Genomic DNA, 15,104 nt, shown 5'->3' with positions numbered 1-15,104 from the left:
CACTTCCTCTTCAGATGTAAGCAAGCTACATTTTATTAGTTCTGTCTTGTAGAAGGTGTTATAAATACTATCCCAGAGAAGTGCTTGTTAGATTCCATCAACACTTGATTCAGATTTAATTTTAAGAATATATTTCAGGCCAGGCATGGTGGCTCATGTGTGTAATCCCAAGGTCAAGGCAAGAGGATCATTTGAGGCCAGGAGTTTGAAACCAGCCTGGGCAACACAGTGAGACCCCATCTCTACAAAAAGTAAAAACGTTAGCTGGACATGATGGTGCACGCCTGTTGTGGTCCCAGCTACCTGAGAGGCTGGAGTGAGAGGATCACTTGAGCCGAGCAGTTCGAGGCTGCGGTGAGCTATGATCGCACTCCCACACTCCAGTCTGGATGATAGAGTAAGATCCTGTCTTTAAAAAAGAAAAAAAAGTGTATATATTTCAAATTATTTTACAACATGGAATATGAAACAGCATGTACTCTCAGAGGTATTGCTATTTAACACACTGGGGGATACTGTGTGTTCAATAGCAATACATCTATTATTAGTAATTGTATCAGTAATTAATAATTATCAGTTATTAGGATAACTGATGTTTCCAAGTTACCTTGGAAATCAAATCTTTTTTTTTTTTTTTTTTTTTTTTTTTGAGATGGAGTCTTGCTCTGTCACCCAGGCTGGACTACAATGGCGCAATCTCGGCTCACTGCAACCTCTGCCTCCCAGGTTCAAATGATTCTCGTGCCTCAGCCTCCCAAGTAGCTGGGATTACAGGCAGAATCAAGTCTTTTCAGCCATTTCAATGTATATATATATACACAGACATTTATAAAATATTTCACTAAATATGAAGGTTGTAGCTCTGCAGTAGTTTAAAAATGGTAACAATGGCCAGGTGCGATGGCTTATGGCTGTAATCCCAGCACTTTGGGAGGCCGAGGCAGGTGGATCACGAGGTCAAGACATCGAGACCATCCTGGCCAACATGATGAAACCCCGTCTCTACTTAAAACAAAAAACAAAAATTAGCTGGGCATGGTGGCACGCACCTGTAGTCCCAGCTACTCTGGAGACTGGGGCAGAAGAATCGCTTGAACCCGGGAGGTAGAGGTTGCAGTGAACCGAGATCGTACCACTGCACTCCAGCCTGGAAACAGAGTGAGACTCCATCTCAATAAATAAATAAAATAAAATAAAATAAAAATGGTAACAACTAATGTCCTCTTTCATAAAGTAAAAGTGAGTACACTGTATTTCCAGCATAGATGAGGGTTTTCATGATACAAAGTAACCAAAACTAAGTTCAGAAGAAGACTGGATACTAGGGCTGATAGGACTACAGCTGCTATCCGTAAACCCCCAATTGAAAGTTTTGGTTTGTCAGAATGTCCCCATTTTCAGTTCTCACTGGCTATCATTTTAACAAGAAAATATTATAAATTTGGTTCAATATAGTGAATATATACTAATACTGTTTACTTCGTGTATTGGGGTTCTTCGTAAGATGCCATTACAATTTTATGCAGGTAGTGATCTTACTAATATGTAGAATCTAAAATGTTGAGCTCTTGGAAGCAGAAACTAGAATGATGGTTACCAGGGACTGGTGGGTGGTGGGATTGGGGAGGTGCTGGTCAAAGGATACAAAATTGCAGATAGGTAGGAGGAATAAATTCAGGAGGTCTGTTGTAGAACATGGTGACTATAGTTAATAACAATGTATTGTATACTTGAAAATTGCTAGAAGAGTAAGTAGATTTTAAATGTTTTCACTACACACCAAAAATTTGAGGTTCAGTACTGGTATGTTGTTAATTAGCTTGATTTAGCTAGTCTACAAATGTACGCATATATTAAACATTATGTTGTATACTATATATATAAACTTTATATATGTAAACATATATCTAGATATATAAACAAACTTTTGTCAATTGGGAAAATAAATGAATAAAATGAGAAAAATGAATTTTCCGTGGTTGGGTTCCTGGAAATCTTTCTCAACACACTAAGTTTCTCATTCCATGTTGGCTTCATTCTTATTTTTCAGGGATGTTTTGAAAGCATTTTTTCCCTCCACAGAAACCCAACAATGAAGGGGAGACTTCTGGCAGAAAAAACATATTGACTGAGTTTAAATAGATCATAAGCATTTTGCAGAGGCTCTGTCTCGGAGCTTGCGCTGCACAGATACTGTTGGCTAGATCATAGGGCTCTTTAGTGTTAAGCCCAATATACACATTTTAGTTGCTGTTTCATGAGTGGTATTTGGAAGTTGGTACATATCCTTATTGTAACCCCTTTTTGCATATGAAGCAACTGAGGTTCTAAATCCTCATGTATGGGACATCAGAAGCAAAGTTAAATATGGCAGGTGTCATTAGATTGCCTTCTAGGCCGAAAGTTTTGTGGTTATACTCGCGTAGGCTGAGTAGAAGGGATCACTGCAGTGTCATGAGAAGTGTGTGTTACAGGGTGGTGGGAGGACTGATATAATGCAATAATCAAGTTAATAAGTATTATTGAGTGCCTAATCTGTGTGAATATGCATTATTACCTACTGGGCCCTGTCTTTCTACAACAAGTCATGTGTCCATTGTGTTCTCTTCACAGGTGATCATGGAGGAAGCACTTTACTCCCACCAAATGTCACAAATGAATTTCCAGAATATGGGACCATGGAGGAAGGTGGAGAAGGCCTAAGGGCTTCTCTGGAGTTTGATGGTGAGACTCTGCCATGCCACCCACAAGAGCAGCAGGGTGTCCAGCCTCTTACTGGCTGCCACTCTGGGCTCGACGGTGTTACAGAAGGACCAAAAGATGTCAGAGAGGCCCCCTCTCAAAGTCACCTCAAGGAACAAAGTTTACAGCCCATTGACTCTTTGATTTCAGCTCTGAAAGCCACAGAAGCCAGAATCATTTCCGGAACATTACAGGCTACAAAGGTACTGGACCAAGATGCTGTTTCTAGTTTTTCAGTTCAGCAGGTGGAAAAAGAGCTGGACACTGCCAGTCGTAAAACACAGAGAGTCAACAAACTGCTCCCTGCTGGCCAAAAAAAATTACCAGAAATACCTCTTTCAGCTGAAGTAACGACGGAGGAAAGTTTTTATTTGAGCATCCAGAAAGATCTCACCGCGCTGTTAACTGGAGACACTCAGGCAGAGCTTTCCCAGATAATGAATAATGGGAGGAAAGGGGCTGTCTGTGTGCAGGAGCCATCTTGTCCTTTGGCCTCCCTCGGGAGCTCAGCAGTGACCTGCCACTCTGCAGGCAGTGTTGGTTTCTTGAAAGAGCAGAGGTCTGCTCTTGGGAGAGAGCACCCAGGGGGATGTGATCGAAGCAGCTCCATGGGACGCCCAGGCCGGGTCAAACATGTGGAATTTCAAGGAGTGGAGATACTGTGGACAGGAGGAGATAAGAGAGAGACCCAGCATCCTATAGATTTTGAGACATCACTGCAAAGAACAGCCTCTCCTGACAGCAAAGAGTCTTCCAAAGTGCCACGCCATCTCATCTCATCAGCTGGTTTGTGTAATTCAAGTAGTTTAACTGAGAATGTTTGGGATGAATCCTGGAAAGCTCCTTCAGAGAGGCCTGGCACTAGCTCGGGGACATTTTCCCCTGTGCGTCTTGATGAGAGTGGAGAGGATGAGGTCTTCCTACAGGAAAACAAACAGCATCTTGAGAAGACACCTGAACCAGAGAGAAACAGGGAAAGGTGAGCTCCCATAGTAGCCCTGCTGTCTCAGATGCCTGGTACATATCACAGAAAACTGTTATCCTGTACTTGATATGAGAACTCAGTCACAATACCTTGGGTTCTTGTTATCATGGAATATAAGATGAGTTACTGTGAGCTAGGTCCTTCTAAGCTAAGATTCCTCCTAAGCTTCTCAGATATTAAAGTGATCTCGTTATAAAGTCATCCGTTAGGCATGGACCAGGGAAACAGAGTTCTGAAGAGACTGTGAACACCAAACTGTGAATTCTTTTCTGACATTTTCTTAACATTTGACAGATTTCAAGTTTCCCAACGTCAAGGTAACTAACATACCCCACAGTCATCTTCAGTAATATGAAAAGGTTTGGACTCTTTTGACATACCTTATATAGCTGGTACTTCCAACCTTGGCATTTCTTCTGGGTATAACACCAATGCCTTCAGTCCAGCCGACATACATGTATGAACACAGAGGGTCTGGACCCACTCAATTTCCTATGTTTGTTTGTTTATTTATTTATACAGAGACAGGGTCTTGTTCTGTCCCCCGGGCCGGAGTATGGTGGTGTGATCACGGCTCACTGCGGCCTTGACCTTCCAGGCTCAAGAGATCCTCCCACCTCAGCCCTCTGAGTAGCTGGGACTACAGGTGTGCACCACCACACCTGGCCAACTTTTGTACTCTTTGTAGAGATGGGGTCCCACTTTGTTGCCCAGGCTGTTTCAAACTCCTCGCATCAAGTGATCCTCCCACCTTGGCCTCCCTAAGTGGTGGGATTACAGGTGTGAGCCACTGCCGGGCCCTTCATGTGTTTTGAAATGACATCTCAGGGGGTCAGAAGTAGATTTTTATAATTCAGTTGTTCCCTGGTATTCACATGGGAATTTCTTCTTCTCACAAGTAGCATATATTTTGATTTATGGCCTTTTTTTTTTTTGTAAATTATACTTTAGGTTCTGGGGTACATGTGCAGAACGTGCAGGTTTGTTACATAGTTATACATGTGCCATGGTGGTTTGCTGCACCCATCAACCCATCATCTACATTAGGTATTTCTCCTAATGCCATCCCTCCCTTAGCCCCCAACACCCCGACAGGGCCCGGTGGGTGATATTCCCCTCCCTGTGCCCATATGTTCTCATTGTTTAACTCCTACTTATGAGATTTATGGCCTTTATGATTGAAACTTGGCATCATGTGGTATTTCCTGGTCTTTCCCTGCATTTCTGACATCTACACCAGCTTAGACCGTGGATAAATGGCAGACGTGACCCATCTTTCTCCACTCCCTTTGATTGTAGTCATTTGTTGTGTGCTGTACTTCTAATTGGTACCATCTTTTCTTCTGTCAGCCCTCATGACACCACATTTTATAGTTTATACGGGAGAGCATCTGTGTCAAGGCCGAGGGTTGTTTTTTGTTTTTTTGTTCGGTGTAAGGAAATGCCTTTTCCTCTGCAGTTAACAAACCCACTGAGAGTGGTGCTCCTTTGGGATCGCTGGCAGGATCCTTCCCACTCCCCTCCCCAACCCATCAGCTCTCCAGACTTCCCTCCAAAGCGGCCTTGATATGTGGCATGTGGCCCAGTGTTTATATTCCCACTGGAATATACACTTTTACTGTTGTTCAGATTAATAATTCATTCCTCTTTTCTTCCCACAAATATTTTCAATTGTCTCCTATGTCCTGACACTGCAAGATGCTGGGCGTAAAGGAATGTTCAAAATAGATGTGGCTTACGGATACTGTCCTCATGGAATTTACCACTGAAGATAAACATTGATGACATAAACATGCTAATAGGTATAGGATCACAAAGTGTGCTAGGTTCTGTGAAGGAAAGAACAGAGACCTACAAGAATGAATAATTTGGATGGAGGGAAGAGGCCAGTTGATGGCTCGGACAAAGCTTTTCTGTGGAAATGGAAATTACACTGAGACGTGAGGAAGGAAAGAGTTTGCCAGCCAGAGAAGGGGTAGGAGGAATGTTCCAGGTAGAGGGAACAGCATGTGCACAGGAGGCTGCTGAGCTCCCTGACTAGTGTGTGCTTCCTGCAGATGTGTGAAGCCAAGGCCTGTGCCAGGCTTGAAGATTTGAAACTCCCCCTGTGTGGCTAATGCCTGAAGAGCAGGGGAGGCTGGGCATGGTGGCTCACACCTGTAATCCCAGCACTTTGGGAGGCCGAGGCAGGCAGATCACCCGAGGTCAGGAGTTTGAGACTAGCCTGGCTAACTCCGTCTCCAATAAAAATACAGAATTAGCCAGGCGTTGTGTTACATGCCTGTAATCCCAGCTACTTGAGAGTCTGAGGCAGGAGAGTCACTTGAACCTGGGAGGCGGAGGCTGCAGTGAGCCGAGATTGCACCAATGCACCCCAGCCTAGGTGATAGAGTTAGACTGCATCTCAAAAAAAAAAAAAAAAAAAAAAAAAAGCAGGGGAGAGTGGGGTGCAGTGAGTGTGGAGAGGTCTTAGAGAGGAGCATCATCTTAGGAACGGTCCAGTTTATGCCAAGTGCAGTGGGAAGCCATTAAGAACAAGCATTTGGTCCCATGGGTGACCTTCAGTATTTAAAAACAACAAACCAATTGCAATGTTGAATGTGGATTCCAGTAATACCTGGGAATGTGGATGACTTATGAGATGCTTAATAGATAATTCCTAATTCTATTTTATTCTTATTTGTAGGAATCTGAGGCTCAGAGAGGTTAAGTAAAGTTGCTTCAAGTGATATAGCTAGTAATTGAGACAGCCAAAATTCAGCTTCTGGTTTTTCTAACTCTTGACCTCTTGCTCTTAGTAGTGATCTATCTCCCAAGTTTTTAATTTTACTTAGTTATCCTAATGTTCGTTTTTAATATTTGTAGAACATGCTGCATATTAATTGTTCACGTTTGTGTGCCAAAGAGAATGCCCTACCCTGTATGTTGACTTTTGAGCTGTTTCTAATCTCTCAAGGCTTTGGTTAGCCTTGCTTCTGTTGGCTTTTTGTTAGGCCGTTAATTGGCTATCTAATTTTGGACGTGAAATCTCTCTGCAGTGCTGCTCTGTTGTCAGCAGGGGGCAGCTCTTGGCTTCTGATGCAGTCATCTGCTTGAGAGCATTTGGCCTTATTTAAATCAGAAAGTATTAATCAACTGATGAAAGTTTGGTGTATTTTTACTGAAATTTTGCCGTATCAAGTTTACATGATATATTTATCTGCTGTTATAATTAGGAATGCTGGTAGTTGCAAATAATCTGAATGTGTACGGTATATTTGGCTAAAATGAGAATTGAATATTTTATTCATATCTTCATTGGACCAGATGTATTCACACATTAGGAAACTAGTTTGAAACTTTATTAAAATATTTATAGTGTCCTAGCCACATGCATGCCAAGAATTTTTCAACCTGATTATATTTCATAGCTTCCTTCCCAAATATGTTAAGATATAAGTCAATGAATAGAAGAGTTAGATCTTCAGAATGTTGTCCTTTTTATATGGTTGAAGTGGGAGAAATAAAGACATTAACCTAATATTGGAATTCTTCACTCTTATTTACTTTCCAGGATCAGCGAACAAGAGGAGCACGTTAAGGGTGAAGATGAAGACATCCTTGGGCCTGGATATACGGAGGACTCCACCGACGTGTACAGCTCCCAGTTTGAAACCATTTTGGACAACACTTCTTTATACTACAGTGCAGAGTCCCTGGAGACATTATACTCAGAGCCTGATAGCTATTTTAGCTTTGAAATGCCACTCACTCCAATGATACAACAGCGCATTAAAGAAGGTGGTCAGTTCTTGGAGAGGACATCAGGGGGAGGACATCAGGATATCCTGAGTGTGTCTGCAGATGGTGGCATCGTGATGGGCTATTCTAGTGGCGTCACCAATGGGCTGAATGATGCCAGCGACTCCATCTACACGAAAGGCACCCCGGAGATTGCTTTCTGGGGAAGGTACTCGTCCCATTCTCATTCATTTCATGCTGGTGGTTTTTGTAGGATTTCTTTTCTGGGAAATCTGAGTGTGGAATATATATTTAAATCATTTGGCCAATTTCTGTGGATATAAGCAAATGATGTGAGTAAAAAGTAATTTGAGTTTTAGGGCAGGAAGGACACACCTTAGTGGTTTGTCACACTGGCACACTGTGATCATTTTAGTCTGTGGGATTTCCTGGATGACTGTATATAAATTGGATACCAAACAAATATTTGGGGATGATGAGTGAGGTTATCAGCTCCGATGATGGCAGACACGTGGTGCTGTGAAACGAACACTGAGAGATCGTAGCTTTAGTCTGGCACTGTGGGTGGTTGAAGACTTCAAGAAGATTGTTTGATTAGCTCAGAGATTCCTTCATTGGAAATTAAAGTGGTGGACTATACAGTCAGCAAAGTCTCTTCCAGCCCTTTGCTCTGAGAGTTCCTGTTCTGTCTTCCTGTTCCTGACGTGTTGAAGGAAGGATCCGATTAGACAGATGCTTGAGAGAGCTGATATCTTGGTCTAGGCTCCGTATTTATTTTCTCTCTCTACTTTAGGATTTTTAATCTATCTGGGAGATAAAATGACAAATTATGTACGTTGTATCCACCATGCCTGTTATTTGGGGATTCCGCGACTATTTATGGATTATCCAGTGTTTCATTTCTTCATGCTCGTCATCCTCAGGTTATCTACCTGTGACAATTTTATGAATTTTGTTTTGGTATATATGTGTGTGTGTGTGTGTGTGTGTGTGTGTGTGTTTGTATGGAGCTGGTGGGAGGTGTTAAATGGTGATCAACTGTTTTAAAGCTGTTTAAAGCTGTATTAAATAATACCAGTGCTTTTTGTTAAAAAAAAAAAAAAAGCCAGTATTAATATTACAGGCTTTCAATGGACCTCTCTTTTTGAGCAGTCTGCCCTGTGCTGAGCATTTTCTATAACCAGTTTGAAGGTTTATAGTTCATTAGATGAGCAAATTCAGGATTGGCTCCTTGTGACATTGTAGCTATGCATTTTCTTGTGAATATGGATTGTGGATATTGGTTGTCTTACTGGGTCACAGTGAGAATAAAAAGAACAAGGTGTCAAAACCACAAGACTTTGGTCTGAAGTACTTGGGCAAGCCACTTACGTTCTCTGAAACTTGATTTATTTATTTGCGAAATGGGGTTAATGATCCAGTGTGTTGTGAGGCTGTGAGAGTTAAAGGGTTAATAGAGACTAAAGCACCTTGCACAGGACATGGTACAAAGCAGAGCCTGGGTAAGTGTGTGCATATGAACTGGTTGCCTGGTTAGTCCACATCTAGACTTCTTGTATCTCTGAGATCAGAGTGTCTCTCAGTGGAAGAGTACTGGCGAGGAGGCATTCCTGAAAGCAGTGTCCCCGTGAGGCGGTGCTCCTCAGTGGAGGGTGCCACCTTAGTCCTCCCCTTTCACCTTCGTCTCTGAGGACTGCAAATTGTGATAAAACGCTGTAGGAAAGGTATGCAGATAATTGCACTGAAATTCCAACTCAGTTTTCTAGGGTGAGTGGAAGTTGTTTATATTACAGACCAAACATGGTTTGGGGAGCTGAAGAGTTTTGGGCTAAGAGGCTTCACTGCAAAAGCCACAGGGAGTGGTTGTAAGTGAAGCCGAGAGATGAACACCAGTGAAGGAATTGGGTGAAAGGTTTATTAAATGTGCGGCTTGTGCACTTAGAACAGGAGGTTGTCATCATTTGGGCCAGCATGGGTGCCAGTCACGAGGATGGACAGAGTTGGGAGAGAGTATTAGAGTAGGTCATAGTATTTTAGCATCTCAGATTTAGACAGTGGTATCCTTCAGGCCGTGTTGAGATAAAGTTTCAGCTGTGTCACCTGCATTGTCTAACCAGGAGATCTTGTCTAGTGGTAAAGGACCACGTTCTAGTGGTGAGTGACAAGCACCTTGGAGACACGCCAGCTTGCCTCTCCCCGAGTCTGGGCACTCCTACTGTACAATTCCTGATTGGTGGTCATCCTACCATGTGCTGAGCACTGCCAGTGGCTTGGACAGACAAGCTTGGCGGGACTCCCCCATTTTGTGGTATTTGAGGTTGGCATATGATAATAAGTGGTTACAGGTGGAGGAAGCTTTATTTTGTGATGTATGTCTCTATTCAAGGTTAAAAGGTAGGGCAGGTTTAATGATCCTAAGAAATTTTAAGGAAACTGAAAAATCCATATTTTTCTTTACTCCCTTCTACCTTCCTTGGTGATTTGGAGAAGTTGTAACCAAAGAAAGATTGTGTTACTATTGTGGGTTAGAGAATGAGGACATTTTACTACTTGAAGGGGCCTCAGATAGCCTTTAAAAAAATATATATATATATATATATATATAAAATATAGAATCTATATTCCAGTTTGGTGGGATATATTACCCAAAGCCACGTGGCTGTCTTGTGACAGATACCGTAGTGGAATTCAAGTTGTCTGGCTCCTAGGCTGGATTCATTCACTGTGCTAGGTGTTGGGTCTTTTATTTTGTTATTCTTCTTTTGATCTGATTTCTCTCATGCCATGTGTTGGTAAAGCCGGAAGTCTGAGATGGTCTGTTTTCAAGAAACTAAGTTCTAAATGTAGAGCTGCTTGTTGTTGTTGTCGGTGGTGGTGTATGCATTCAATTTGAAGGAAAATTTACCAGGTCAATAATACACACGTTTCCACACATTTTTAAAGCAATCAGTGAGCTGGCCTTTTAAAATTTCATCTGCGTTAAAACATCCCTGTGCCGAGGCAAGGAAGTGGACATTGAGGTATTAAGCCTGTCCTTCAGCCAAGCACTGAGGGCCCAAGTGTTAGAATTAAAGGGAAAAAAATTTCCCATTGTATTAATATATTTACAAAAGAAGAGTGATAAGTAAAAGCAGTGGCCATGCCTCCATTCCATCTGTGTTCACTCGCCTCTCCTGCTTCCTTGCTAGTGGTGGGGGTCTGAGTACATTGGATAAAGTGAGCTCTGAGGAAGGCTTAAAAGAAAAGGAATAAGACTAATGAATTCTCCCTTGATCACGCCGCCTTGATATTTGGTAGACATGAACCAAGGAAACTAAATATTGATTTTAATGTATAAAGTGTTAGTCGTTAGCTTGTAAAAAATGTTATTACTTTAGCTAGTCTCTGAACATAATTGTGTGTCATATGTAGCCCATAGGTTTGATTTATTTAGTAAACACATGATGCTTAGTTCTCATAATGAGCTATAGGGGGAAGAAAGGAACTATTAGTGTTCTAATTTTCCAAATAAGGAAACTGAGGTACAGAGAGGTTGAGTAACTTGCTAAAGGTCACACAGATGGTAAGTGGCATACTCAGCCCTCGAACACAGGCAGTCAGCCTCCAGAGCCCGTGCTCTTACTGAGCTATGCTGAACTGGACCAAGTGGTAATGATTTCATGGTAGATCTAGAACAAGACCAGGTATCTTCAACAAAACAAAAATGTATTTGCTTTGCTATTGCCTAGATTTACTTAAATCCTTTTCTGTTTCAAGATCTGTCTTTACTTTGTCATTAAAGATTATTTCAGTGGCAATATTGGACAGTGATTTTTTTTTTGAGCACAGGATGACACTGTTCTCGGCTGAATTGCTCTTTTAAAGAAAGGTGCAAGAGGTTGGGAAGGCTGATTGCGGGGTTGTAGCACTTAGTTCCTTCTCTCAGGAATGCCTTCCAGTCTTGGGCTCAGCCATCCTTTGGCGGCCAGAGGGACACTGTTCTTCCCCGTTACTCTCTCTACTCAAGTCAAAGAAGAAAATGTTCCAAATCTATAATATTCTAGTATGCAGTTGGGAAAGACAGTTTTTTTTTTGAGTGCGTGTCTATTTGTCTTTAAAAGTATTAAATACCTTTGTGACATCAATCGGCTCACTCTGTGTAAGGTGAAAAGCCTCTTAAAATCCTGGAATAAATCTGGATGGACTATTAGATTGTCACAAACATAATTAAGGTTTTTGTCATTACTTTCAATGGCAATACTGCAATTACTTTTGCACCAGCCTAATGCATTCTCCCAGGTGCTTGCTCTGCCTGCCTGTTGATGAGTGAGCCACATGTCAGCCGGAAACAGCTCAGCCTCTGCATGGAACACAATATATCAATGAAGAAGCAAAGAGGAGCATCCCCTCCCCATGTGGCCCAGCTACATGGCCCTCAGGCTGACCGGGGGTCAGCAGTGCTGTGTGAAGTCCTGTCACATGGCTCCAAAATTAGAAAGGATAATTAGAGACTTACAGTTATACACGTTTCAATGGGTTCCTTTGTGTCTGAGTGCTTCTCGCTCGCCGGCTTATCAGCAGATGACCACAACTCCAATCAGTAAGTTCTTAAGGCACAAGTGTTGTCACTGTGACCATTAGCTGGATATTGTCCATTTCCATTGAACTTGGGTTTGGACAGGAGAAAAAGAAATAGCAAATACCGTGACATGGCAGGAACTTCTTTTTTGGTTCTCTAAAATATATGAAGCTGCTTTTTGAAATAACCTTTGTAGCGTGATGATGTATTTTATATCTAAGCTTCCTAGTTTTCCTTTCAGATCTTGCTCAGGATACTAACGGGTACGGAAGAACAGGTGAATTACATCTGCGTGCAGCTGATCTGCCTGAGGGAAGCGCTTCAGCCTGTCTTCAGCCCACTCTGAATTTGATATTTGTGGGGATTTTTTTTTTTTTTTTTGCCTTGCTCTTATTTCTTTCTCCTCCTTCTCAAATGGAATGAGCTGTTTGGAAATTATTCTCTTTCTTCCTCAGTTTTTCTCTATCTGTATTGTTTGTCCGCTTAGGAAGAATTCATGTGAAATAAGAAGTAGAAATTTGTTGAAGTGCGATTTGAAAAACTGTTCCAACATCCCAGTTTAAACTTGAAGTCACTTTAATATAATATATAAATATTAAAAGAATAATTTTAAATAATGTGACATTAGTGAAGCTGGTGACAGAGAACAACATTTTGATGTTGTGAAATTGGAGAGATCTGGCTGCCCACGGAGCTCCGGGCTTCTTTTCTGCCATTGGTGCTGGGAAGCTCTGCTGCCTTGTGGCTTCATGAGCCTGTTGCTGTTGCTCCAGTAATCTCTTTAATCCTTTTCTTTTACATTTTAAATTTGTTCAGTCAAAAAAGAGGTTCTCATTTTTCTCTTTCTGGCTTCTTTCCAAAGTAGTGTAATGGTGATTTGATTTTTTTTTTTTTTAAACCACAAAGGAGTTCCTGCTCAGTGATGTGGGTTAGGGACTCTTCTAGGTCTCAGAGCCATTTATTCCTGGTTTCGAATTGTTTCACTTTCTAGGTGTGTATTTCTGAATAAACACATAAAATCCGGGATGCTCTGCAAGCGTAAAATGAAATGAATGATACCTATCTTGTAAAGGAAGGAGGAGGAAACGAGATTAATCAGATGGAACAAAAATTAAGAAAAGAAAGTCAAGTGGCCTAACAATGTCTGGTACACAGTAGGAGCTCATTAAATACAAATGAATACCAATGACAGTAGTAACCCAAAGAAAAGTTATTCTGCCACTCGGCCATGGACAGAAGTCCTGCATCGGACACTTACTACGGGGCTTCCTTAGAAATCACTTTCTGTCTGTGCAGCACAGTGCACTGTGGTAGGTGGAATAAACCTGGAGGGTTGAGACAGAAGAGAAGAGGTGAAGCCATCCTCTTTTCTGGCAGCTTGTTCTCGGGCAGGTCTTTTCATTCGTGGAACTTCTGATTGCTTATTGGTAAGATGGAAATAGCCTTATCAACCAATGGGCAGTTTTGTGGTAAGACTTTGCTAAGTTCTAATTTGTGGATATTTATTTTAAACCTATCATGGGTGTTGTAGTAGTCTAAGAGTCTAAGGAATCATAAGAAAATAGATAAGAAATAGCCTGGTAAAAAGAAAGATGCAAGGATTTGATGAATGTTTGACTCTAGGACACGTGGGGCTGAGTCAAAATGATTGTGAGAGTTCAAGCATGGGTGACTTGCTGGAGCAAGAAACCCTGCACTGGAGTTGGGGGAAGCAGCAGGTTGGTAGGAGGACACCTAGTGGGATCAGATATAAAGAGGTCGAACTGGAGGAGAGAGAGGGTTACTTGTGTAGGGCTGGTGGGAATATGGGACTGAAGGTCACTGGAGAGACTTTGGAGTCACCCTTTTAGATGTGAGACTTGCAGCTGTGGTTATGAGAGGGCTCTCAAGGGTGAGGAGTGGGCTGAGGATGGGACTGTGAGGAGGGGCTCACACAGGAGCACTTGGGTTTTGCTTTTGTGTCCTTCTAATGCCATCTCTGTAGAAAATGTGCCCTGTAAGTTCAGTTTCCTGGAAGCTCTTCTGTGCGTTGTCCCTTCTCCAACAGTGGGTCGATTGTCAGGGAGCCCAGGATGGAAGCTAAGTGCAGTGGTCATTGGTTGTTCTTTCAGTGCCCTTCAGACAGCCCTTGCCCTGGTGATCTTGTGCCCTCCCTGTCTGTTTGGTGCCTCTTTTATAAATTAGTGATGACTTCAGGAAATGGTCCTGGATTTCAAATAGCTATTCCTGGAGACATTCTAATTCTGTGGTTTAAACCTTAAAACAAACAAACCAAAGTAATTCCCTGGATATTGGTGGCTACTGGTGTGAAGAGCATGGTGGGGCGCCTGTTACTTGGATGAGCTTTGATCAAAGAATGGCATCAAATGATAACGGACATTGGAGGTATAAGTGATTACAAGGAGAATCATAGATCTAAATAAAAACTGGAATGGTGGTTAATACTTTAATTGATCGAGATGATACAGCAATATTTTTATTCATATATCAGTACAATATTTAACTTTTAAAGGAAGTGATATTCATCTTAGCAGAGGTCTCTTAGCACCATATTTGCAATATTGGATGTTATCCATTGAGCCTTGGTTTGGGGAGGAAAAAAGACACCGACTTTCTTGAGTAAATTGTTCTCTGAAGGTGTTTTACACAGGAATACAAATTTGCCTGAACTCAAAAGGGGCTTGTTTACAGTACTTTAATCTTGTTTTTCACTTCATAAGCCCTCTGTAAACTGAAATACAGAGCTACAGGCAAACCTCATTTTATTGCACTTAGCTTTATTGCTCTTTGAAGATACTCTGTTTTTTTTTTTATTCAAATTACAGATTTGTGGTAACCCTGCCTCAAACAAGTCTGTTGGTGCCATGTTTCCAATAACAGGTGCTCACTTTTTGTCTCTGTGTCACATTTTAGTCATTATCTCAATATTTCAGACTTTTTCATTACTGTTATATCTGTTATGGTGACCTGTGGTCAGAGATCTTTGATGTTACTATTGTCATTGTTCTGGGGCCCCATAAACCATGCCCATACAACGTGGCAAACCTTATCAATAAGTTTTGTGTGTTCTGATTGCTC

General features: G+C 41.7%; 1 protein-coding gene across 18 annotated transcripts in view; it reads left to right on the top strand.

Moving 5' to 3' along the window:
* The window catches only part of PSD3 (pleckstrin and Sec7 domain containing 3), a 728,752-nt gene that overhangs the window by 382,278 nt on the left and 331,370 nt on the right, over positions 1-15,104 (top strand). For all 18 annotated transcript variants that reach the window (XM_063816241.1, XM_024345060.3, XM_024345058.3 and 15 more), the window contains 2 exons: positions 2,614-3,721; positions 7,281-7,676. In XM_063816241.1, coding sequence (XP_063672311.1) covers positions 2,614-3,721; positions 7,281-7,676 — 1,504 coding nt within the window. The remainder of the gene's footprint in view (positions 1-2,613; positions 3,722-7,280; positions 7,677-15,104) is intronic.

This window comes from Pan troglodytes, chromosome 7 (genome assembly GCF_028858775.2).
Source record: "Pan troglodytes isolate AG18354 chromosome 7, NHGRI_mPanTro3-v2.0_pri, whole genome shotgun sequence".
NCBI lineage: Eukaryota > Metazoa > Chordata > Mammalia > Primates > Hominidae > Pan > Pan troglodytes.
This window is presented reverse-complemented; position numbering and strand designations above follow the sequence as displayed.